The following is a 26863-nucleotide window of genomic DNA, read 5'->3' on the forward strand; positions in this document are numbered from 1 at the left end:
AGAAAAATGGAGAGAGGATATCACCGAGTGAGAAACTCTGATGATAAATGCATGAATAAAAAGGAGGGAAAACTAAAGTGGAAAACTGTAGTGAAATTATGAGCAGTTAAAGTCCGGTAGAGGGAATGATTTAAAGGACGCTTTTGGCAAGAGGGGTAGAATTCGTGAACGATAGAAGGAACAAAGGCTGATGAGAGGAAAGACGGGAACAAAAAAAGAGAGGTGACCGGGGAATAAAATCCTGAATTGGGCTTTTGTCTTCCTGTCAGAGCAGACGACCCAAAGCGCTACTGGTAGCGGGATTGTATACATTCTCTTTCACAACGACGTGACTGCAAGAAAACTAACTGGTACTGGTAGCCAGCTTCCAGACGACTTGTATCATTTTTCCCTACCAGGAAGTTTAGATCATCCACTCCCCCTCGCCTACAACAATAATTGTCATTACAGGTGAAGGTGCTGCGCATTCCGCTTAGAATCACTGAGGATACAGTTTCGAAGACCATTGGTACCTTGACCACCAACCCTATCATTGTAGGATACATTACCGGATACGTTGCACCTGTCAACCGTCATCTATCAGGAGTGCTGTTAGGTGTAAATAGGTCTATAGCGATTTATAGAGCACCACTATGCAGTTTCTAAGTGCTTTCACGGTTTTGATACTTTTGGCAGGTAAGTCCACTCGATGAAATTGCTTCCTACGATGTTTCCGCGCTTTTCAAAATGCCATGTTCCGATCTAAGATAATTATAGCGTGATTTAAAGCTACTTGTTGGTAGTTCTAAATGCGCTATGTCAAGGCATGCAACTGGTGTTTCAGAACGCATCGGAGTCAAGACATTTGATATAATCGTTACTTAGTTTTTACTTAAAATGTCGTCTACAGCAGTTTACCATAAGAAAGTAAAAATAAAAAAAAAAAACCTACGCGCACAACTCTCAAGCTCAAGTGGGTGAACTGAACAGCCAATTATACATTTAGTTAATATGAAATGCAGGTCGTATATATGTGAATGTCAGAAGCAAGAGTCAAACTTGGAAAACTAATGCATGAGCTCACACGAAGTCGTTTGATGTGTAAAAAGAATAATGTAATAATTAAATCATGATAATAACAAAACGTCCTTTTCTTTTTCATACATGTATAAAGAGTCCCCTAAATTTATTTGCACCTTTAATACATCTAGTAATAGATAAAGATACCATCTATATTAGTCTGATAGGAAACATGATAGTGTACCACTAAATACTACTGTTTGAAGATGTGAAGCGAGTTTGGGGGCAATAGAATAGCCTGCTTTCTCTCCCCAGTTCACATTATAACCACCAAATATAGTCTCAAAAATCTTTTGATTGCTTGCAGCTTTCGTTAAAAAATACCAACGCACGCTTTGTCAAGGATATAATTCTTCTTTAATAAACATGGACAGTCACGTCCGGATTATTGGTATTTTCAAGAGCTTAATGCATTGACAAATACCCATCCTTTGTCGAACGTTTAAATCATTTCACACTACCAAACGACGCCTCGATGCGTAACTATTATGAGAACATCTTTTGTTCGAAACTTTCCTTTTGTTTCTTATAGAAGGTGTCTGAACTTGCTTTTTCACGATCAATTCCCTCCCATTTAGTGTAGGGGCGGTGGATCGGGCATGACGGGGTCTGATTTGTAATAGAGAACAATCGAACTTGGATAATACCCGTTTTACTTTGTAATGACCGTTTTGCTCAAAAGGATTGTGTAAAGGCTGTGGGAGGAATGGAAAGAAAGCTTAATTTTGTAGGGATTAAGCAATCAACTCACACCCAAGTCAAGATTACCCATGTATTCAATATTGCATACCCAGTATATCACACCTACTCGTATAGGCGTACATGTACCTGTGCAAGGGTATTCACATCTCCAAAAGATTGCGCTCGTACATGAATATAAAGAGACAAGAGCAAGAAAAAACGTATGACACTGCATGAGGTAAACAACAGTCAGCATTATAGGTTGCAGTATTTACAAAAGAATGACACGATATCAACTTTAATACAATTAAAATTAAAAGAACATGATACTTTAATAAATGGAGCATGTTTCAATTTCCATACCTCGCTATCAGCCTAAAATCATGGATATTTTTTTGGATATTTTTATCCATTTTGGATTTCAGGAAAATCTGAAGAATGTAGTCAAAAGAATACAAAGATATATGAAACAGGATGAGTTTGGATTAAATGGTGTTTTTTATGAAAATGTTGTATTCTTTTCATTTTATTTGTTTTAAGGGTTGAAGTAATTTCCCCATGTATCAAAATAGAGCATAATTATAGAAATTATGCTCTTCTTACAAGCCGCCAGACCTATTTCATGCGTTAACACTTCGGTCGATCACTAAGATGTATGAGTCCTTTTCCTCAAAGATGATTATAAACTTAGAATAAAATGATTTGTTCAATATTTTGTGTTGATGGTTTCGTAAACACTACATAATAATATACAAAAAGTGATTTGGGTTTTGGAAATGCCTCCTACATGTAGATAACCATCAACCTTCACCTCCTCTCAGTCATTATATAATTACATCGCATGTGCTGAACACATCGTGAGTGTAAAGTATTATTTCCTGAAAACACCACTGATATAATCCGGACTGATATTCCGCTCGACAGACTTGCCTACATATCAACAAACATTTCCGATTTGAGTTTAAATCATCATGTTTTTTTTTTACTTTAAATGTGATTGCTGCTTACATGTACATCAAATCGAATGCATTATTTTCCAGAATTTACAAGGGACAAAACAATTCTGACGAGCAAAAAAAAACATTTCCCGAAATACTGTATTTGCCTCTGGATCCGCGTATGTCTCTACATCACTCTTTACATTACAGAAACGGGGTTCAGCCTGTAACTTGAATGATTGAATAATTGGTTCTCAGTTTCATGTTAAGCTAAGTTAGGCCAGTCCTCCAGATTGTTTTACTCCTGTACGCTAAAGTGCTACAAAGAATCCTTTTGCGATGATACGAGAAGGCCGAGAGAAATAATGTGTACAGAGCTTTCAGTGTAAGTCATTTGGGCTACAAGGAGAAGAATGCTGTCAGGGTATCTAGGGCAAAAGGCTTCACCCTCACCCCGTCCCTTTTATCTTACCATGTTATGCGAATGCTAGACATGCTAAAGAGGATGGAATAGACGAAAAGTGGGTCAAAATATCGGAAGAAGTCGACATTTTCTCAAAATCTTGAGTTTTGAACTTTTGATGACGTTTGACGTTTTTTGGTGTTGCGATGCACGTCACGCTACAATAGGGCATTTTCGCAATCAATACGCAGACGCTTCCTACAACGCTGATAATTTCTTTTGTCAAAAGCCATTCATAGCAAGCAGCCGCTGTCGAAAATCGGTGAATCAAACAGCGGTGTCACCCAGGGGCCCGTTTCATAAAGGACTGTTGTAACTTTACCATAATGGCAAGTACCATGGTAACATGGCTCAGCAGCCAATCAGAATCAAGGTTTCCATGGTAGTTGCCATAATGGCAAAGTTACAACAGTTGCAAGTCCTTCATGAAACGGGTCCCTGCCTGGACTCTGGACGAATGACATATTTGCAATGTTTCGTCTATCCGAATCTTAAGACCATGCGCTATCCTGGTCCACCAGTAATTATTTTCGACGATGACCTCTAATCTGTCCATTGTGATTTAAAGGGTATTTTTAATAGATTCTCAACGTTCCAGGGGCCCGTTTCATAAAACTTTTGACTTGCAACTGTAACATCTCCCATATCTATGGCAAATCTTGTTATTGTAATGGCAACTTGTCATAGTTGCAAATATCCGTTTCATAAAAGCAAGTGGATGCAAAATTGGCCTTTATCACACCAACGAATCCGACTCCAAACAAATCAAATAGACATACTGTTGGGCAACTTACTGTCCACTGTGTTTGGTAATTTATGTTGGTAAAAATGTATGTATATATTTTGGGCAATTACTATCCCATTGAGCAAATTCATTAATTACCCAATAATTAGTTTTTATTACCCAAGTTGGACAGATTTTAACCAGTAGGTGTGTGGACAGTATGTTGTCCATTGATGGTTAAAAAATTGCCTTTTTTGCCCAAGCTTTTTAAGAGTGTAGTGATTGTTTTAATCGGTCTGGGGTTAGTATCGTTGGTGTGACAAGGTGGCATCCCCGCGCGGCACCGCACCGCCACACAGCAAAACCTGTGGTGTTAACCGGTGAACATAGAGGACCACACCAGTTATTTTACACCGGTGTTAAATTGGTGGTGTTATTTTTACACCTATAGGTGTTATTACAACACCTTTTGTTGTTACATTTACACTCTTTGGTGTTAGGTTTAATCTATAGGGTGTAATTTTAACACCTCAGGGTGTGGTCCTCTATTAACACCAATTGGTGTCAGTTTTAACACCGCAGTTTTTACAGTGCACTATACACTTTCCTCGGGCCTTTCCTTCACCGATATCACATGTGCATGTGTATTGACATAGAATAATTAGAATCAATATCGATTGATATTTCCGATAGATATAGCATGCTAAGAAGGTCAACATGTGCACGCTAATCATAAACAGTAGGTTCTTTTTTTCAATGGCGCAAGGCATGACACATTGTTGGGTTTTGCTGGAAAATTTAAATAAGCCGTGATGTGATGCTATTTACCTATTGTGTGGTATATCGCAAACGTTGATTTATTCGATTCATAGAGTTTCAATCTTATATTTGGGGTTGTCGTTACTATAATGTTGATACATTACAGTGCATGTCGTGATTTAAAAAATATTTATACAAGAAATTTATAGTATTTTTGTGAATGCTTTCAAAATTATGGAGCCACGTAGAAGCACGAGAGGGGAGTGGCGGCAAGCCCCTCCTCATTCTTCAATCTACACCCTCGTGTTGGGTCGTCTTGTTCACAAACTTGATTTGCTATACACGTTGCCACAATAATTTGGAAATAAAAACCCTTCTGTGCCAACATTCCATTTGATACAGCAGAAACTGAATTTTATCGTCCTTATGTATCAGCATTCTCAGTATTTTCTCTAATTGTTTGAAAGGATACACTCCCTTTTTAGTCTAAACCTCTCCGCTGTTTATTTTCTCCAACTCTATGACAATAATATAACACATGTAGTTTCGTTGCTGAAGGCTGAAATGAGCTTCTGCAAATGTAGATACCATATGTGTCCCATTGAATAAAACACGTTATTTTGAAAGAGGATATAGAATGGGACCTTATCCCCTGTTGGCGGAAACAAAGTTCCAATAATATGTACGAAGTGCACTTTACATTTTCATTGCTTAACCTTAACCGTTCAGTGACAGGACGGGCAAACAAATCCATCTGATATAAAGGGAAAATAAACCCACCATCACCCCTGCAAAAATTTTAATTTTGATGTGCAGAATCAGTACTCTATAAAATGAAGTGCTAATCTATCACTCAACATGCTCAATGTGCTAATTTAGATCAAATTTGAATTACTAAATCATCACTCCGAAGTGCAGTCATACCAGCTTCTTATGTGCTGAAATAAGTAGCACTTCTACTTTTTATTTTACGAGTTATCATATAACATCGAAGTTGAGAACTTTTTTCGTGTTGTTGCACTCGGATATGACCAATTGTCTGCTCCGTAATTTTTATGTATTCATTGCCCACGGTCTGTCATTTTATTATTTTACCATAAGAAATGTATTTTTTCACATTTTCTTCATGAAAAAATATCTCTTCAGAAACCATTAAATTAACTAACAGATCAATCTATGCGAAATCGCAAAAAAAAATGTTGACAAAATATTTCATACTACTCCCATAGGCAGATCGGTCTAAAAAAAAAAAACGAGGAAACATCACAATAATTAACCTGTACCGAATGTTATCGTTTGTGGGTACGTGGATTTCCCCTCTAGAACCTAACTTCCAGTAAACATTACCACAAACGTGCACTCTACAAAAGTGTAATCGCGAAGTAAAAGTGAAAATGGACAACTCACGTGCAACCGAGCAGATTATCAAAAAATGATAATCACCCATTAAGATAGACTGATAATTTGCGCAAGCCAACGTATATGGACCTATTTCATGACACTTGAACACAATGGCAGGGTCATTGGAACAATATTTGAATAGGGGTGCTGATGGATTATAGAGCCGGTAAAATTGTTAAAAAAAAATCGTAAACATGAGTAATGATCAATTTGATTGAAGTAATGTATATCAAAGATATCTTTATTTTGTAGGAAATTATATTTGATCAGTTAATATTTCAATGGAAAACGCCCACTGTGGGGTATGTATATACGCTAAGGGCATGTGTAATGAGTCCCGATCAAAATCATTGTAGATTGTAATGAGGAACAGAAAAATGCAAACATTATATATGAAATAATACGGATGAATGAAAATAGGACGATTTTCTTTAATGGAACTGTTGTTGGTCTCAAAACGTCATTGCTTTTGATTACTACTGGTACCATATTATTAGGCAACCCTTTTTAATATCAAATATCTTTGACAATATAGGATGAAAGTGACGAAAGTATTGTCCTGTGCTGTTGGTCTCAAAACGTCATTGCTTTTGATTACTACTGGTACCATATTATTAGGCAACCCTTTTTAATATCAAATATCTTTGACAATATAGGATGAAAGTGACGAAAGTATTGTCCTGTGCTGTTGGTCTCAAAACTTCATTGCTTTTGATTACTACTGGTACCATATTATTAGGCAACCCTTTTTAATATCAAATATCTTTGACAATATAGGATGAAAGTGACGAAAGTAGGTAGCACCTTGCAATTTGATTTAGAAAGGATATAAACGTGTAGACATAACCGTTCAAATGTTTATTCTAACGCCATTAAATAGAGTGGAATGGGTGACCAAAGCCTTCCTATTTCCTCTCGATTATTGTCCGACAATATCAAACTTCTTCAAGATTGTCTCTCATTCAAGTTGCAAGGTCGTCGCAGGGTCGGCGCCATATTGATGACGTCACTATACCCTACCATGATCCAGTCACTTCGGATGGGGGAGATCGGTGGGGGAATAAATTGGGCAGTAGTTCAATCAAAACCACATGGCCCTGGGAAGCAGGGGTGTTTGGTCCATTATTGTCCATAGACAGCACCTCCTCTAATTCTGGAAGGTGTGAAAAATTAATAGATTTTTCACATGCATCACTCATGCATTACTCAAAATCAAAATTAAACATGTATTTTGGGACGAGATGACCTTACTTTTGGGATGATAACCTTTTTTTTTTTTTTTTGCTTTTACCGTAACTTTGGGGTGATAACCTCTTTTTTATTTTTTGGGGCAAATTTTCCAGCCCCTTGTCCCCCCCCCCTACCTTTTGGGAGGGATTTCCGCCCCTGGAAAACCGGTAACCATAACATGACCGATGTTAAGTATGGGTGATCTCAGTCATGTATTATTTAAATCAAATCACATTATCTCACGTTTCCCTTCTCAGTTGAAAGCCAGGGGTTTTATTACTGCAGTTTCGACGAGGAGATCAACCCGACGTGTGGCTGGGATCTGGACATCGCAAATAGTGATTATCCCTGGATCCTGAAGTATGGACCGTCCCCGCAACCACGTACTGGGCCACCAACTGACCGATCTGGAAGTAAGTATCGAATTTCTTCTAAAACACTTCGAGAACCATCCCTTTTTGAAAAAAAAAAACTAATCTGATCACCGAGATTGACCGATTTAAACCCCTAATGCATACCGAAGAAACTTGCAATCACGTAATATATATTACTCGACGAGAATAAACAACATTGTGTTTCCATGAAAGATTTTTATTACCATTAACATACATGTACACATGTAGCCGGGGCAGTGGGCAGAGTGCCCCAAACAGATTTATTTATTTTTTTTGTCATAATTTTTTGACAGGAAAGTGCTTCCCCAAATAGCGGTGACCCTTTTCTCAGTTGCACTGTGTTTAAGATATTCCAAATCATTTCCATGTAAATGGAATATTTCTTGTTGGTTTCCATGGCATTGTAGAATATTTTAAAAATCCATATAAAACGAATATGATCCATTCGCTACTTTTAAAAATGCATTTCTCGAAAGTAACCCAATTGATAGCTATATTATTTAGGGTTTACATTCATGATGTTTATGATAATCAACTGTAAAATTGATGAATTAAAATAAATCAATTATTTCGCAAATATTATTAATCAATTTTCGTCAATTATACCAACTTTACTCTCTTGGTGTATCGAAGTAGGTCAGTTGCGTAGACAGGGCTTTTCCAAATTATATGTAGTTAGGAAATGCCATTGGAATTGGCGAGATAGTGTTAAAGGTACAAAATATAATCATGGTAATAGATTTTTTTTCAAAATGAACGATGAAAGGAACATGAAACAGGAAATTAAAGATAAATAGATAGGAGAGGAATGAATGTTCAGTTTACGCTTTCCTAAGTAGTAGGAATCTTTTCTTTTACCATAATTGTCCAGCATCAAAATGGTAAATTTGTGTAAATCAAAGAATATACTCCAAAAAAATTGAGTACCACAGAAATGGCTTTCATAATGAATCCTAGCCACATCACGAGCATCATCACCACCCACAACAGCAACAAAGACACCACCATTCTATCACATACCATGACCGTAACACAGCGGAATTTGGAGGCAGGAGGCTCTTATTTTAAAACCTACTCTGTTATTGCACTTTTCCATTTTTTTTACCAATTTCCACCCCGCGTTTATCACAGGTCCTTGAATTTTTAAATTTGAATGGGGAACTCCCTCGCGATCAGGTTAGACGCTATGCTCTCTCTTTTTTTTCAAATACATAAATGAACAATTTTCATACGTTGCCCCTCCCCTAGCTGCAGGCACGGATCCAGTGGGGGGGCACAGGTGGTACGTGCCCCCCCCCCCCCTTGAGAAGCAGAAATAAAAATGTGTAATGTACAAATGCCATTTAAAGCCCCCCCCCCCCCTTGGTTGTCAATTTTTTTCTGGTACAAAATACCCTTTATTTGTGGTTGAAAACCCCCTTTTTTTCTTGTCAATTTTTTTCGGGTACGAAATATCCTTAATTTGTGGTTGAAAACCTTTTTTTTTTGGGGGGGGGGGCTTGTCAAAATTTTCTTCCGAAAATTCCCCCCCCCTTTGGAAAATCCAGGATCCGCCCCTGCCTAGCTGTGAAAAGAAAAATCCTGCATACGGCCATGCACACACTCAATGCTTTACATTATGTTTGGGATTTTGTAACACCAAACTCACTTCTGAAATGGGAATTGGGTATGTCAGAGGGGATAGACCACCGTCAGTTCTTCGGTGTTTAGCCCTAAACTATGCACGGAAGGAAGTGACACACGTTGAACGGGTGTAAAGATCATTATCTTCTATACGACCTGGTATACCCACTGATAACCAGTCTTATTTAATTTTGTGGCAACAGGCATATGCACCTGAAATTGTATCATTAAATTTGGATTATATAAAATAGTGAAAATTGTAGTAAGACGATAAACCGAAAAGGAGGTTAGATTTTTTTTTTACTCGACATACTAAATTTTAGGCATTTCCCTATGTGCTCGGTCTAGGTCTTAAATGTGCTAACGAAAATAGGCATACAAACTTTGATGTTAATGATAATAATATATGCAATAATTATATAGCGCTTATTGCAAAGTTCCTTAATTATCCTAGCTGTATTCACATGAACATACTATGTTTTCCATTGCAGGGGCAGGGAAACGGTTTTGGAAGTTAGGGTGCTGAGCATATAGAAAATGAACAATAAGATATTAATGTTTGCGTTTTTGTACACGTTTATTGAAAAGGAAGGGCAGTGGGCTCAAGACCCATCCACCCCCCCCCCCTCGACTTCCGCAGTCACTGCATTTGCCTCACCAGGGTTGAGTGCAGCACGATGTGGATGAATTTAACAAAGGAAATGCTTAGGGAAATACCCATTATGTCCAGCCAACGTAATCAATCTGATCAAATAAATGACAGTGCGGGGGTGGGGGTAATGATTTTCTATCGGTCGAGGTGGGGTCGGTTTTGTTGCTATGAATAGCAGAATTACATTGATTCGGGGTCGGTTTTGTTGCTATGAATAGTAGAATTACATTGATTCGTAGTCATACATTTGGTTTAGTATGTGACATAATAATGGATCTGTGAGTTTCTTATATTGTTACCTGATTGCCAAATAAGATAATGAAAAAAAATTATTTCAAATAGACACAGTGGCAGCAATTGTTATATAATTTTTGTATAGAATATCTTATTGCAAAGGCAAACGGGCTCTGCAATTGTTATTAGTTTTTAATATACATATTTAGTGACAAAATAATATTTGCATGTTTTTTTTTTTACTTAACTGCACTTTTACTCGAACCATTTATTCATTTTATTTGTTATGCTTAATGTCAGACCTATATTTTGTGTAATGTGAAACACTGGAATCAACTCATGTCGACTGTAACTTCATGCTCCATCTCCTAACCCCAGGCGGGAAATACTTACTAGCTCGGTCGTCAACCATCAAACCGAACGGCGAGCTCTTACCTGTTGGGCGTGGTCAGCGGTTTCGCCTGTCGAGCCCCTCCCTCGATACAGCCAATCGGCGCCTTCTCCTCCGTTTTTACTATTACATGTGGGGCAGGAACATCGGTGTCCTGAATGCTTTCGTGGTGGTTCGGGGTGAAAGGAAGAGCCCTCGACCATCATGGCGGCAGGCTGGAGCTCAGCAAGACATGTGGCTCGTAGGAGAGATCAGGTTGCCAGCTAATTCTACAGTAAAGGTAACATTCTTCCCTTCCCCTCAGTTCTTCCCACAAGTTTTTCTCTCTCTTTTAATGATTTGATTAAATTTTATTTATGCGCCCCTTTCTTGTTACCGCAATGTGATTTATTTTGTGAAAATGTACACTTCAGGATCCATTATTAATTTACTTTAATTGAAATGCATGTATTTTCAAGATATATGAAATTATGCACTCAGTCAGTGATTACCATTTTGGATATTTGATAATGAACGGTATTTCATTTTGATAATTTAGTCCAGGGGCCGCAAAGCGGGGGGGGGGGGCTGGGGGCTTCACCCCACCCCTTTTTTTCCAAACCGTGTACAAAAGCGTAAAAATTACCATAGGATTGTGATTTTTTGCATGGTCAGCCCCCCCCCCCCCCCCCCACCTTGAAAATCGTTCCGCAGCCCCTGTAGTCTACTACTTATCAACAAAACTAAGGCCTTGCTGTGATGGTTCTTGCCTACCATTTTCTGTGCAACAAAAACTAAGATCTGAAAATTAACTTTGGCACTTTAACCTTCGCTGATGCAATGCGAACCCTAAGTGCCTCCTGACACATTACTTTGTTTGAAATGACACTTGCCCTGTAATGTGTTTGCAGTAACAAATTTTACTCCATATACGCTCTCTATATTTGAAATGTAGAATACTTTTTTAATATGACTGTACTAAGCTCTTTGATTGATTCGCCTTGGGTTATAAACGATTTCACAAATCTTCGGAGAAATCAATCATTGTTTGACAAAATAAATACTGTACATCTTTGCATGCAGATGAGAAAAGACTACGACATCACACAATCAACATCTGCATTCTATTTGTGTTATTCCTCAAAGTGTTCTGTGGCATAACTCTTATAGATTTATTATTTTACATTCCAATTCGATCAAATTATCAGTATCATTCTTATTTGATTTTTCTCAATTCATCCAAGTCAATTATAACTCATGCCTATTTTTTTTCCAGGTCATATTTGAGATGGTAAGCGGTAGAGGACTCATGGGAGATGTGGCTATCGATGATATTTCCGTTCTCCGTAAGATACAATTTCACCTTTCATCTAAAGTTTTCGAAAATAAACAAATACAGTAGATACTCTAAATTGCCCCTCCTCCTCTATCCAAAATGTCCATGTTCTTGCATAGACCCTAAATACTTTACGATATTAGATATTGGACCAATTAGTCATAGTAACTTCCTGAACTTGGATTGACGCTTATGTTGGATCCAGTGCACGGAAAGCGTTATTCTTAGTTATTTGGGGGTTAGAACTTGAAATGGAGATTTGGAAGTTGTATTTTTTAAACATCATGGAAGAAGAAGTTTACATGTATTTGATATTAAAGCAGTTTACATCAGAATGTCTGATAAACACTTGAGCATGGTTGATTCGGGGACATGGGACAAGACATTTTTTAATTGTCGCATTCACCCACTGACCTGTATCTGTTATCTGATCTTGAATCTATTAGTATACATATCAGTGGGTTTCTATTATAAATGATTTGTTTCAGTCAAAATCGAGCAAATTAATGAAAAAAATCATAAAAATGTAAAAGTGAATGGGATTTCTCTTTAAATGTTATTTCATTTTTGTCTTCAAAACAGAATATGTTATGGATTGTACTTTCGAGGATGAGATCCCAAGTAAAGGGTGTAACTTCACTCAGGAGAGTAGCGATAATTTGAGCTGGAGCATCAACAGCGGGAAGACCCCTACAAAACGAACGGGTCCAACCCGGGACCACACCCTCCAAAACCCGAGAGGTATGTATGATTTCAGGGAACAGGTTTTGGTTGTAAGTTGACGCTAGAATTGTATTTTTATCGAGCAAATATTAGGGCGTAAAAAGGTTCATTTACTTTATTACAAACTGTATATTACACCAATAGTGCCCTTAGTTTTAAAATTTAGCCATTCCATTTATATTTCCAAAGTCAATGTGTTCATAAAATGGTCAGATAACAAAGTTTGTATTTTTTCATGGAACTGAAAGCAAAATAAACAGTCATACGATACTAAAAGGATTTGAGTAGTCATTGCATCATTGACTAATACTGACATTAATGAAACACGTTTTTTCATACTGACATGAATTCGAATGCATTGGTCACCGAATTCAGTCTAATTCATTGAATATGACTAAGAGGTCAGGAGCAATCATAAAAGCCGACCAAATTCCATTTGAGACTATGTGCTATAATGTTGCACATTCAGGTTTAATTAACGCAGAAAAAGTTGGAAGGGTTGAGAGGATTTCGCTAAAGGAATATTTTTTCTTCCCGGTGATACGTAAAATGTTGAATGATACAAAGCAAGAAAATAGGCGAAATGACTGAACTGCAATTGAGTACGAAAACGTATTACGGTTTAGTATTTTGGGGCAATTTTTCGATTAAAATTGAAGGACACGGTACACAAATTTGCAGTAATGAATAACGTTTAAAAAAAACAAGCTGACAAACTACACGTCCCCACCCGACACAATACACAATCGTGATTTTAATTGATATGGGAGATCAGAATCATGTTTTTAATTGTCTTGACGTCACGATATCAGGGACATACATGTACCTGGAATCCTCGACCAGGAGGCCGGGGAATGCCTCCCTCATCAGTCCGGTGTACATCAAGGATGTCGGCCAGGCTTGCAACGTCTCCTTCTTCTACCACATGTACGGTGACGACATCGGCTTCCTCAAGGTCTATGTGCGGACGTTGACGAACTCGAGCGATTTCGGCACGCTGCTATGGCAGAAACAGGGCGAACAGGAGAAGGAATGGTTGGAGGGCCTCACGAACGTTGACGAATATGGAGGGCGTTATCAGGTAGCTTGAGTAGGATAGCTAGAGCAGTCTTTTTTTTCGCGGGGGTGGGTAAACTTAAATGTGTGACCTTCCGAATTGTATGTCTCTACTTTGTAATAGTCTAATTTGCATGACCCCATGCAGTCAAGGATATATGGAGAAAAATGGGGGTCGAGTCAATGTTATGGAATTTACGAATTATCTCTATCGTTTTAATGGTCTTAATTCTTATAGCACAAATGATAAGATTCGAGTACTTACACGCGCTCAGAGAATGCACATTCTCTACTCTAGTGAGGGGGTATTTTCTCAAGTTTTTGCGGGTTTCCCAAGAATACTGAAAGGATAATAGATCTCATTTAGTTCCTTATCCTATTACAGGAAAAAAATGAATTAAAAATAGTGGATTTTGTCAAAATTATTAAATTGCTATCATTAGATATTCATCGTATTATCTCCTTAACACAGATAATTTTGGAAGGCGTCCGAGCTCGTGGAACGTTTGGAGACATCGCGATCGATGACTTTAAACTGATAGGTCCCGGATGTCTCAATCAGGAATACTACGATATGAGTAAGTATCTAATCGGAGCGGTGGAGTTTACACCGTTTTTAACCGTTGCTGTTGGTCAGTGTAATAGGGTTTGCTGTAGCAGATTTCATACTATCAGCATAGTCACTCACATTTCAGTAACGCCGCATATGAGGGGCAGGCGGCAGCCCCCTCCCATATTCTGAAGAAGAATCCTTTTATTGAAAATGTTTCACAAAAATATGCGTACACGGCCTTGATCGTCACCAACCAATACTGACCTCATCTGTATTAGGCGCTGATGCAGCATGTGAAGAGGAGGATGAATGACGGGGGCTTAAGACAACACCACTTTGCCATGTCGGCAAAAAAAAGCCAAATGAAATGGATTGATTTTACCCCATCCCCATTCCAGATTCATAGATCCGCCCCTGAATGCCAAACCTCGGTGTGAAATCATTTATTAAACAAATTGAACAAACAATTTTGATACTCCTGTAAAATAATCAATTAATTTTATTATACCACTATATGGTTTCACATATGAGGTATTCGCGTTGTCTTACAATTATGACAAAGATTACGCGTTATGCGATGATGCCAATTTTCACCTTACAGTTCGGAAATTTTAGAAAAGTAAAGTTTCTGAATGACATTTGACAAATATTGATATAATTTGTTCATACTGAAATACTTCCATCACCCCTGGTAGTCTCACAGATATTCATCCATTTATTAAAGCAATTGAGCGCATACGGCTGCCATTCTTATCAATCCGTCAACAATGCATTATTTTTTTACTATTAAAACATGGAGTCCATGATGACGGTATTCAGTCATTGATACAACCCCTCTCCAAGAAAAGAATCACACAAAAAACATGCAAAAAAGGCACTGCCCGGATTCGAACCGGGGATCTCCTGTTTACTAGACAGGCGCTTTAACCAACTAAGCCACAGCGCCAGACACGAATCTACAGAGTTGATTCAAATTAAATATTCACATTTGCACCACATGTTGTCTCTCACCTATATATTTAGCTTACGTTCAATCCGGTCTTTATACATATGTTCTTTTGTTTGTTTTTTATGTTAAAAAAAACGACATTATCATAAATTAACGGGACAGTTATCTTTAAGGCGTATAATAGTAGATGTCCTGAAGTATGCAGTGTAATAATATGCAAAGTCTTCGCTTTAGTTATGTAAACAAGTCCCTCTAAACTTGTAGAATAGAAAATCGAATTATTTGTAAAAACGTGTTATTAATATACATTATGTATTAATATAAAGTCACAAAGATATATAAATACACGATATGTACAATATGTACAACGTTAGGGCCTTCATAGGCCCTGTATAAAACATTTCCAATTTCAATAGTCTTTCGCCATCTGTTGCATTATGTATACAGCTCGCTTGTAAGCTATATTTGTTTAAGATTACGAATAATCAATATATCCCTATTGTTTGAGCGTGATTACGTGTTTGTTTATCACTGACCACTTGGGGATTGAATCGAAAGCGCCTAGAGATTGAATCAAGGAAAAAAATCAAGAAAAGGGCGAATTAAATACGTAAAAATAAAACTTCTCGGTTTTGAACAGCCGAAGGCCTTACTGCATTGAAAATGAAAATTTGTAATATTTTAAAGGATATACCCCGACCAATTGTAATATCATTTAAACGATTATCGGTTTTGTTGTATTCTTCCTCCCTTGAAAAAAAAACTTTAAAAGGCACTGCCCGGATTTGAACCGGGGATCTCCTGTTTACTAGACAGGCGCTTTAACCAACTAAGCCACAGCGCCGTATATACGTTAACTAGTTTTAGATTCCAATAAAACGCATATGACGCACACGATAAAGAAGTCGGTAATGCCAGTCATCCATTGACAAAAATGACGTAACTATATCTTGCACATTTAGGCTCATTAGCGGGAAAAGGAACGATCATTATAAAAATTGGCAAGAACCGTACCCAGAATATTGGGGAAAAGGGTGTAGGATTTCTATAGAGCTCTCCAGTTTTGAGTTAAGTGCTAGTGGTTTAGTGGTAAGCACGACTGGTCAAAGCTCCATGCAGTCTGCATATACTGCAATGGTAAGGATTCGAAGCCGGCTCTTGATGGCCCCTGTCAGTAATATTTTTAAGTTACAAATTGATAGCAGTGGCACTTATTCAGTTGATATTAGACCTGGCAATAGTGAATTATGACAATAAAAACAACAAACTTGACTAAATCATTCACTTCAGTAGCTACTGGTAAAACGAATTTGGCCAAAAATTTTTTTTTTTAATTTTAAACAAATATTCTTTAGCTATATGTGTTCTTTCCTATGAAGGTTCAAGGATAGCATAGCAAAACGACTTAATAATAAATAAAAATTGTATGCCGCATTACTCCGTGGAAGAATCAACCACCCATCCATTAGCTTCAAAGAGGAAGCAGCACTCTCTTTGAAATCCACTGTGCATAATCGTACTCTTACCGTAATAAATCCTGTACTATTGATGTTTTGTTTCACTTTACCTACTAAAAACTTTACCTTCGAGGATATTTTTGGTCTAACATATTATCTTGTTCACTGGATAATGGGAGCTGTTACGCAATATCTCAACTTAACACGATCTTTAAATATTTGGCATATCATAACAGATAATTTGATGTTTGCGTGATTCAATTCAATATTATAATTTGACAAAATGTAGTACATCACCACCTCCTTCGCATTTTACAAGTCGAAAGCATTTATAAGCCTCATTCTAATTCTATTTTTACACATTTTTTTTTATTTAGATCGTCCCGATTTATGTGCCAATCTGCCATGTCAAAATGATGGAGTATGCACGAATACTGTTGATGGATCATTTACATGTAACTGTACTTCGAACTGGACTGGTCGTGTCTGTGATACTGGTAAGTCTGCTTATGCCATGGTGTACAGACTACCATTTATTCTCCCATACTTACCTCTCCCCACCCTCTTCCTGTCCATCTCCCTTATTGCCCTCGTCTACACTGTTAAAAAAAACGTGATTTTACAGGGGGAAAAAGAAGATTTTGCAGAAAGCAATGACAGAATCATTTTGTAAATTCATAAAACAGGGATTTTCTGCAATTTAACAGAACATGTCTGTTTAAAAAGGGGAAAAGGGTGTTTTATTTAAGGATATTTGTAAGATTCCATAAACCAAATACCAATTTCCTGTAAGATTACGCAATATGGTAAGATCACATGTGTTCTCGAGACTCTGCTGCAGGAACTTCTTTTATTTTATGGATAAATTTTCTAGCAGTGTACTCTACCACCCCCTTCTCCCCCCCCTCTCTCTCTCTCTTTCTTCCCTCTCTCCCTCCCTTGCCCCCCCCTCTCCCCGCCCCATTTTCTCTAACTCTCTCTCTTATCTCTCTCTTTTTTCTCTCTCTCTCTTTCATCCTTTATCCCACACACATACAAACACACTCTGAAAACTCATCTCTTGCAGAAGTAAAACCAGATGCCTGTTCAAGCAGCCCTTGTATGAACGGCGGCCTGTGTGTCCTCATCAACTACACAGATACAAGCATGCCAGGAGGAATGACGCCTCCTCCCCCGTTTTCTTCAGACGTGACCCCAGGACAGAACTTGAGGCCTCCCATCGGGAATCAATCTCTATGGTTCGGGAATCAGACAGACTTTTACGGGAATTGGTCAGTGCCTAGCGGTAACGAGACCACTTTTACCGGTAACTGGTCAGATCCGATCGAACCTGAGCAAGCCTTCACATGTGTCTGTGAGGTCGGTTGGACCGGGTCACTTTGCAATGACGGTAAATAATATCTACTACTTATTCACTTACTATCTTGGGTATACGTGTACTTTGGTGTAGAGACTGCAGGGGAACTTTCTTGTCCCTCTTTTCTGTTGGATCTATTACGTAAAACTTGATTGAATTATTTTCTCCAATATCTTTCTATGACTTAAATTGGACATTGATGGCAGTATTGACCACTTTATTTGGCCTCAAAGCATTCCAATTATTCACACACAGAAAACCATACTTTCTTTATAGTGTTGAAACGTTGTTTGACTATTTTGAAGTTGTGACCTCTTATTTTTGAGCATGCATCAAGTAGCGTAATGGCGTTTTAATCTATGATTTGACTGGTCAGGAATATATATTTTTTTACTGAATTTAAAAAAATGTTCTGTAAAAGGACAAAAAAATAGCTAATTTTACTAAAATTTCGTTACTTTAATTTTCTGCAGTCATTCTCCTCATATATCTCTAGTTATTGCCATTATATTCATTAAAATCACAGTTAAAACTTATCAGCTTATCGGACCTACCCTTAAGTTCATGTATCTGAACGCAGTCTTTCTTTTTATGTTTTCCTATAGAGGACTTATACTTAGACCCTTGTCTGAACAACCCCTGTGCTCATGGAGGAACTTGCCGTCATAATTTCACCGAAGACGCTCAATACACTTGTGAATGTACACCTGGATGGGAGGGGGTCAACTGCGAAGATGGTAGGAATCTAACACATAATAACAAATATTTGAGCCTGTTTATAGTCATTCCTAACCATGTTAACTGTAAAAATCCAATACCCCCCCCCCACACACACATACAATTTGTCCTCATTTTGTCGCGTAAATTTGTAAACCTGTATCTTTTATAAAGATAACACTTTTTGGGGGGTGGGGGTCTACGGCTTGAAGAGGTCCATGCCGAGGAGAATTGTCCTCGTGGAACGACCCCGTTTTTTAATCGATTATCATGCATGCCCAAACACACTTCACTTCTCAAAACCAAACAAATTATGGCATTAATGGTTTCCATACAGTACCTTAGATTAGTTTGAATCATACACATGTTTTTTGTGAAATGAGATGCATGGTAAAGAAATGTTCAGCCATTCTATGTTACTTTGAAGGTTGCTGAATTAAATTCGAAAAAGCATTCACCACATATGTCCATCAGTGATTAAATTGAACGTTGAGACACAAGCACGTCTTAACAACGCAAACGGTAATAGTTCTGAAAGGTCACGTTTCATCAGTATTGTGTGATAAATTTAATAAAAAGCACACCGATCCGGTTAACTAGTACAAACCAAATTGATCTCGAAAGGATATAATCTGAAAAGTTACAAACATTTCATGCCCGACATTCATGTCGTAGATTTTAATGAGTGTGACGTCAGCACAAACAGAACCAACCCCTGTGAAAACGGTGGGACGTGCATCAATGACATCGGAAGTTATAACTGCACATGCCCCGATGGTTACTATGGGGAGAACTGCGAGACCGGTAAGGGATGCGAAAGGGTTATGCTTGTATGGTTAGGCGCTCAATATCATGAGGTCGTATCTATAGACCATTCCGACGTCCGATGGCGTTCTATCGGCGACGCCATTTCTTCAGTGTTTTCGCATGCCCGATAGAGCTCACAATAACATTGCCAGTGAGCAGTTATAGTCGAGCATGCTGGGCCACTGTACTGATGGCGTCGCCAATAAAAGACTAATATGTATATCGGCAATCGGATTGAGATATAGGCCTACATTAAACAGGCATCGATCTTTGTGACATAGAGTTCCTTAACACAAGCAGCTCCCAAATAGCCATGCTCCCATAGATATACCTGGCATCGCCATTGCAATAGCAACAGCATAAAGATGCATGATCATCAAGCAATTTTGTTATTTCTTTTTTGCCTCATCATGCACCCAGAGAGCTTTCTTGACTGGTTTCTTTGTTTGATTTATTGCATTTTCCTATAGAGCGTAATTTTACTGATCACTTGTGCATGATATACTGGTGATAAAGGTTGGTCATGATTTCATCACAACACAGTCTCTGGTGCGCACCAGCATTATCGTGTTAAAATATGAAACATTTACGAAATAAAATAATTATAATTTAGAAAGAATTTTGCTATTTTTATCTAATTTCCATTGGTTCCTCATTGTGTTGAGTTTTTGTTTATAGAATAATTGCATTCATTATAGTCTATTGTTGATGACATTTCTTGCTTCATATTAATACTTCAGAAATCAATTTGATTATTCCATTTGCAGAACAAATCGCCATTATATATGTATCATTATTTCTCTCAAATTACTTTTCCATTGTCTAACATGACTCTTGCTTAGATTATACATGTATGCTGCTTATTTGTATTATCAGTGCATTAATCATTTTGTCATTTCTATTATTGGCAAATCTCTTTATATTATTGCTCCGGTGAATTAAAACCGTTTGAATTGTTAAATGATTAATGAGAACAGGGGCGGATCCAGGATTTTCCAAAGGGGGGGCACATTTTTCCGAGGAAAAATTTGACAGGCAAAAAAAAATGGTTTTCAACCCCTATATAAGGACATTTCGTCCACGAAAAAAAATGACAAAATGACAAGGGGGCACATTTCTGTTTTAACGGCATTTTACAGGACAAATTTTTATTGTGTTTCTTAAAGGGGCGCAGGCCTGCTTTGCTCCCCCCCCCCCTTGATCCACCAGTGATTTAGTATTCCCATCTGTATTGTTTTTACACCGCTCAACAGATTACTCTTCTACTTTGATTGTTTTCATCATTGCATCGTATTTTTTGCATTTTTAATCTTAAAATTAGGGAAACCTTTTGCTTCCTATCATTGTTTTAGTGCTCGAAGCTTATATGAATGCTAAATGGAGGCCAGTTATATAATATATCGCAATTATTATATCTTTACTCCCAGTGGCTTGCATTTTGTTTGTCTAATATGACCCTTGCTTAAAATGATAATCCATTCTGCTTGTCCTCATTAATGCAATCGTTGTGCCATTGTATTATAACGTCAAATAATCTAAGCATATGATAATGAAGTTCGAAACTGAATCAATTGATATTGGATCCAGCGATGGATTTAGCGTTGTTGTTGGTTTTTTTTTTGTGTGTGTATTTGAACATTTACTTTGGACCAAATATTTATGTTTTCTTAAAGGGGATTTACGACTCCCAGGTACGATTAAAACACGAGATATTTTGTCTGATTGTGTAGGATCTACATTATCATTTTAAGTAACTGTTCACTATGTTGTAATGTTTACGGCAATAATCTACTCCCTTTCAATTCCTTGACCATTTAGCATGTGCTGACCAACACCACAGCTGTGCATACTGGGCTGCTATCCGTGAATGTGAAAAGAACCCGAACTACATGCTTGTATACTGCAGATTGAGCTGCGGTGTATGCAAGGAATATGGTAAGAATTATTCGTATTGCTTATCACAGTCCAGACACACGAAAAATGTCAATACATGTAAACCCATGCAGTTGTTGTGTATTTGGGCGGATTGTTTGTCCGGTCCAGACAGCAAATTTAGATAATTTCATAAATTGTTTTAGAAGTAGTGCGAGATGATATTACAACACATGAACTTTCTCAATAATCAGATCTATTATTTTGATGAACTTGTGTTGAGAAAATCAAGACGTATTCAAACAGTGATCCACCATCCTAGAGATTTACGCGGTATTCAGTAAATCGAGCAGCATCGTTTTTCTCATTTCACTGACAAACATGTCCCCATATCTTACATCACCTAAAAAGACATAGGTATGGAGGCCTCATAAGATTATTGCTTCTGACTATTGTTTGTGCAAAGTATAATAAAACCTTATCATAATGTGGGAATTTACAAAATTTACCATCAAGCTCGAAGATCTGGCTTAAACTAATCACATCGAAGGAACGTCAAAAGTACCGTTCTTCCAAGGGTTAACCATTTTTGTCATGTTACTCTTCCTGTAAAGATAAAAACTAAGCGTTTAGCTGACCGAAACGCTTTGAATTTAATTTCAATGGGTCTGTGATATTTCACAGATTTCCAATCGAAAATGACATAAATTCGTTTTGTGAAATTAAATTGTTTTAATAGTTTTCATTGTTTAGGAAAGGTATGTTATAATGTTGGTTTCTTAATTTTCCATTAAGCATTCATGTTTTTTTTATTCTTCGTATACTAGTATTAAACTATTACTTTTAAGTAAAGCGCATAGATATTATGTTGGGTACTGTGCGCTTTATAAGCATCTATTATTATCATTATTATTATTATCATTATTATTGTTATTAATATTTTTGGTATCATTATTACTATTATCATTTTTATTGTTATCAATATTACACAGCGAAAATTGTGGTGTTAACCGGTGTACAAAGAGGACCACACCAGTTATTTTACACCGGTGTTAAATTGGTGGTGTTAGTTTTACACCTATATGTGTTATTACAATACATATGGTTGTTACATTTACACTTTTTGGTGTTATGTTCAATCTCTAGGGTGTTATTTTAACACCTCAGGGTGTGGTCCTCTACTACCACCAATTGGTGTCAGTTTTAACACCACAGTTTTTACAGTGTATTATTATCGTTATTATTATCAATAATATTATAATCATTTTGGGTTTTCTCACCTTAGTTTGTGAGGATAAAGACACTCGATGTCCTCGATGGGCTGCTGAAGACGAATGTATGAGAAATCCACTTTATATGCTTGGACAATGTCAAAAGAGTTGTTCCGTTTGTATCGATGGTGAGCAGTGGAGCGGTTAATTTCCCTTTTATTTTCCATCAGATTCTTTCCAGTATGTTGTAAGATTTCTTCGGTGTAAATTTCAGAAAAATGCAAACAAGTAACATCTCGGTTGTAGAATAATAGTTGAATTTATCATGGTATTGTTCAATGAATAAATGCTTTCGTTCGAGCATGGACCTGGTAGGTCAATGAATAAATGCTTTCGTTCGAGGGTAGGTGTTCGGCACTCGACTTGATTGGACTTTATTATTTTCATGGATGTAAATAAACCAATAAAACATCAATTAAGACAACCTATAATGATAAAATTATTTTGACTTTGCTTACATTATGCTCCTTAGTCCTTGTCCTACTCTGTGTTTCCATTAACAGTTATTAAACTCGATGGCCCGTATTCTGATAGCAGGTTTAACTTAAACTCAGGTTTAAAGTTGTGGTTTAAGTATGGATAGCCAATTGTGACATAAATCACTAACTGTACAGATATCATACTTCAGCTCATTTGGGTCTTAAATCATTCGTAATTGTCTAGGAAGTATAAATAGATTATTGTCTTCACCATCGATGAATCAGGTAAGAGCACAGTAAACGTAAAGAAACATAGAACTTAATAAAAATATTGATACTTTTGGCTTCCCATACTTATAGCACAACTTTAAACCTGAGTTTAAGTTAAACCCGACTCCAGAATACGGGCCGATGTTTCTATTTGTACATGGAAATAAAGTGAGATTCAATTTTGTTCCCTACCACATCTTCAATGTAGACTCTTTAAATTGACATGCATTTAACTGATAACTTTATGTTATTGTTGCAGATGAGTGTTTCTCAAACCCTTGTTTCAACGATGGAGTTTGTACTGATGGGAACAGCTCTTACACATGCACATGCCCTCCTGGGTTCGAAGGAGTAGAATGTGAAATAAGTAAGATCTTTTGTCATTGACCGAATATAATACATTCTGATAGAAGTGAAAAATTGTGAGAACTATTCATTATCTGTCAATTTCTAAAAGAGAAAATGATACCTTATTCTTGTGTAAAAAGCAGCAGTCCAGCAATATCATCTGCCAAAACAGTGAAGCCGCCTTGCACTAAAGATGAAACAGAAACACTGTCATCTCGGACAAAATAATGAAAAACATTCTGCAATGAATTTGGTTATCTCTATAAAATTGTTGTTGGCTCGTCACTTGGGAAGAAGTTTTGAATGATATGAGGTAGTAGATTATCTGGTTTGAAAATGCCAGAATCATCAATCCGAAAGTCGATGTTAATAGCAGAACTAAAATTCTGGACTTTGAAGGACATGGGAGGGGTGGATATTTGAATTTATTTTGAACATGTAATGCTAATCCAGGTATTGCAAGTATCTTGTGCATGAAGAAAACTTTCTTTTAAAATCATTCTTTTCTCTCTCATCAATTTGATATATAGCTTTTTCTTCGTTCTATTTACCTTTTCAAGTTCCTCACCCCATTTCCTCTGAAACCGTCCGACCCTCATCAAAGGGAGGGGGGATTCCATTGGATGAAGGTTTGGCGGTTTCAGAGGGAATATCGATAATTGATTACCATGGTGATATTTCTTCTTCATACCATTTTGCAGACATTGACGAGTGTACTAGCGCCCCCTGTCTCAATGGCGGCGTTTGCGTTGATGGGGCTAATAATTACACCTGCAATTGCACCGAAGACTATGAAGGAAATGATTGTCAGCTAAGTGAGTGGTTGATTAACTATCCTTTACTGTAAAACAGATTATGCTTTTGAATACCTCAGAGATTGTGTGTATCTTTTTTTTCTTAATTTTCAAAGAAGTGTGTCAAATAACGCAATTCTTCTATTTTTGCTTTGTGAAAATATTACATGCATGATGTATGGCTCAGTTTTTCTAGTAATTGGGACATTTAAGCATTGCACATTGAGTAGGAGAAAGTGATACATTGTTTGTTTAACAAAGCGCCTGTTTATTCGCGACTTGCAATTTTCTTTAAAGTGCAAACTACTGGTATGAAGTAAAGTCCTCAGATCAAAGAACATTGGCTGAATGTAGAAGTCTATATCTGATTAATTATCTAATCAAATTTGTGTACAAATATACTTTTATTCCTGTTACAACATCAGATAATATAGTTCCTGATTACCTGTGTTTTTTCTGTGTAACACTGTCACCATGGTATTGCTCAGCGTTTTTTTTTATGTTTGTTAAATAAAATCGTTTACCCCCCCCCCCCTGTTACACCCACAAATGTAATAATCGCCCACAAATGTAATAACGCCCACAAATGTAATAACACTTTACCCACAAATGTAATAACGCCCACAAATGTAATAACACTTTACCCACAAATGTAATAATTTCACCCACAAATGTAATAATGCACTTTACCCACAAATGTAATAATTTTTGATCGCCCACAAATGTAATAATGACTTTACCCACAAATGTAATAAATTTTAAGGGATTTTTGGCAAATCCGTTCTAAGCTTAAATCGTATAGTAATGCGTTCATTTAGCACAAAAGTGCAAAGTCTCATTTCCTGACCCGGTTAATTAACAAATTATAATATAAATCCAAAGTCTTTATTCCAGACCCGGTTGTTTCTAAAATAATAATATGAGCCCAAAGTCTTTATTCCAGACCCGGTTGTTTCAAAAATTATAATATAAATTCAAAGTCTTTATTCCAGACCCGGTTGTTTAAAAAATAATGATATGAGCCCAAAGTCTTTATTCCAGACCCGGATGTTTAAAAAATTATAATATAAATCCAAAGTCTTTATTCCAGACCCGGTTGTTTCAAAAATAATATGAGCCCAAAGTCTTTATTCCAGACCCGGTTGTTTAAAAAATTATAATATAAATCAAAAGTCTTTATTCCAGACCCGGTTGTTTAAAAAATGATAATATAAGTCCAAAGTCTTTATTCCAGACCCGGTTGTTTCAAAAATTATAATATAAATCCAAAGTCTTTTTCCAGACCCTGTTGTTTCAAAAATTATAATATAAATCAAAAGTCTTTATTCCAGACCCGGTTGTTTAAAAAATAATCATATGAGCCAAAAGTCTTTATTCCAGACCCGGTTGTTTCAAAAATTATAATATAAATCCAAAGTCTTTATTCCAGACCCGGTTGTTTCTAAAATAATAATATGAGCCCAAAGTCTTTATTCCAGACCCAGTTGTTTCAAAAATTATAATATAAATTCAAAGTCTTTATTCCATACCCGGTTGTTTAAAAAATAATGATATGAGCCCAAAGTCTTTTTTCCAGACCCGGTTGTTTCAAAAATTATAATATAAATCCAAAGTCTTTATTCCAGACCCGGTTGTTTAAAAAATAATAATTTGAGCCCAAAGTCTTTATTCCAGACCCGGTTGTTTAAAAAATGATAATATAAATCAAAAGTCTTTATTCCAGACCCTGTTGTTTAGAAAAAAAAATATAAGTCCAAAGTCTTTATTCCAGACCCGGTTGTTTCAAAAATTATAATGTAAATCCAAAGTCTTTTTCCAGACCCTGTTGTTTCAAAAATTATAATATAAATCAAAAGTCTTTATTCCAGACCCGGTTGTTTAAAAAATAATAATATAAGTCCAAAGTCTTTATTCCAGACCCGGTTGTTTAAAAAATAATCATATGTGCCAAAAGTCTTTATTCCAGACTCGATTGTTTAAAAAATTATAATATAACTCCAAAGTCTTTTTTCTAGACCCGGTTGTTTAAAAAATAATAATGCAAGTCCAAAGTCTTTTTCCAGACCCTGTTGTTTCAAAAATCATGATATGAATCCAAAATCTTTTTTCCAGACCCGGTTGTTTAAAAAAAATCATGATATAAATCCAAAGTCTTTTTTCCAGACCCGGTTATTTCAAAAATTATAATTTTAGTCCCAAATGAGATACATTAATGATATTCCAGTGGAATAAAAATGAGAATCGAGCTTAGTCTTTTCTCCAGACGCTAATGGTAAATTGAAAATCAAGCATGGTCTTTGCTCCAGACCCGGTAACTAAAAGCTGAAACTTTATAGTAATGTGTTTATATAGCACAAAAATGCGAAATCTTTTTTCCAGACCCGGTTAATTAAAAAATTATAATA

General features: G+C 36.7%; 1 protein-coding gene and 2 non-coding genes across 3 annotated transcripts in view; 1 reads left to right on the plus strand and 2 right to left on the minus strand.

The window, feature by feature from the left end:
- Window positions 1–243: 243 nt before the first annotated feature.
- Window positions 244–26863, plus strand: part of LOC121415625 — a 57495-nt gene continuing 30875 nt past the window's right edge. Inside the window, exons 1-14 of the mRNA XM_041608911.1 lie at window positions 244–675; window positions 7513–7668; window positions 10538–10830; window positions 11806–11875; window positions 12448–12606; window positions 13401–13669; window positions 14117–14222; window positions 16981–17100; window positions 17670–17993; window positions 18566–18697; window positions 21303–21419; window positions 22642–22755; window positions 23576–23683; window positions 24366–24479. Coding sequence (XP_041464845.1) covers window positions 633–675; window positions 7513–7668; window positions 10538–10830; window positions 11806–11875; window positions 12448–12606; window positions 13401–13669; window positions 14117–14222; window positions 16981–17100; window positions 17670–17993; window positions 18566–18697; window positions 21303–21419; window positions 22642–22755; window positions 23576–23683; window positions 24366–24479 — 2125 coding nt within the window. The 5' untranslated portion in view covers window positions 244–632. The remainder of the gene's footprint in view (window positions 676–7512; window positions 7669–10537; window positions 10831–11805; window positions 11876–12447; window positions 12607–13400; window positions 13670–14116; window positions 14223–16980; window positions 17101–17669; window positions 17994–18565; window positions 18698–21302; window positions 21420–22641; window positions 22756–23575; window positions 23684–24365; window positions 24480–26863) is intronic.
- On the minus strand, window positions 15070–15143 carry TRNAT-AGU. The gene has a single exon. It is a non-coding gene; the product is annotated as a tRNA-Thr (tRNA).
- On the minus strand, window positions 15917–15990 carry TRNAT-AGU. Its single transcript has one exon. It is a non-coding gene; the product is annotated as a tRNA-Thr (tRNA).

This window comes from Lytechinus variegatus, chromosome 5 (assembly GCF_018143015.1).
Source record: "Lytechinus variegatus isolate NC3 chromosome 5, Lvar_3.0, whole genome shotgun sequence".
Taxonomy (NCBI): domain Eukaryota; kingdom Metazoa; phylum Echinodermata; class Echinoidea; order Temnopleuroida; family Toxopneustidae; genus Lytechinus; species Lytechinus variegatus.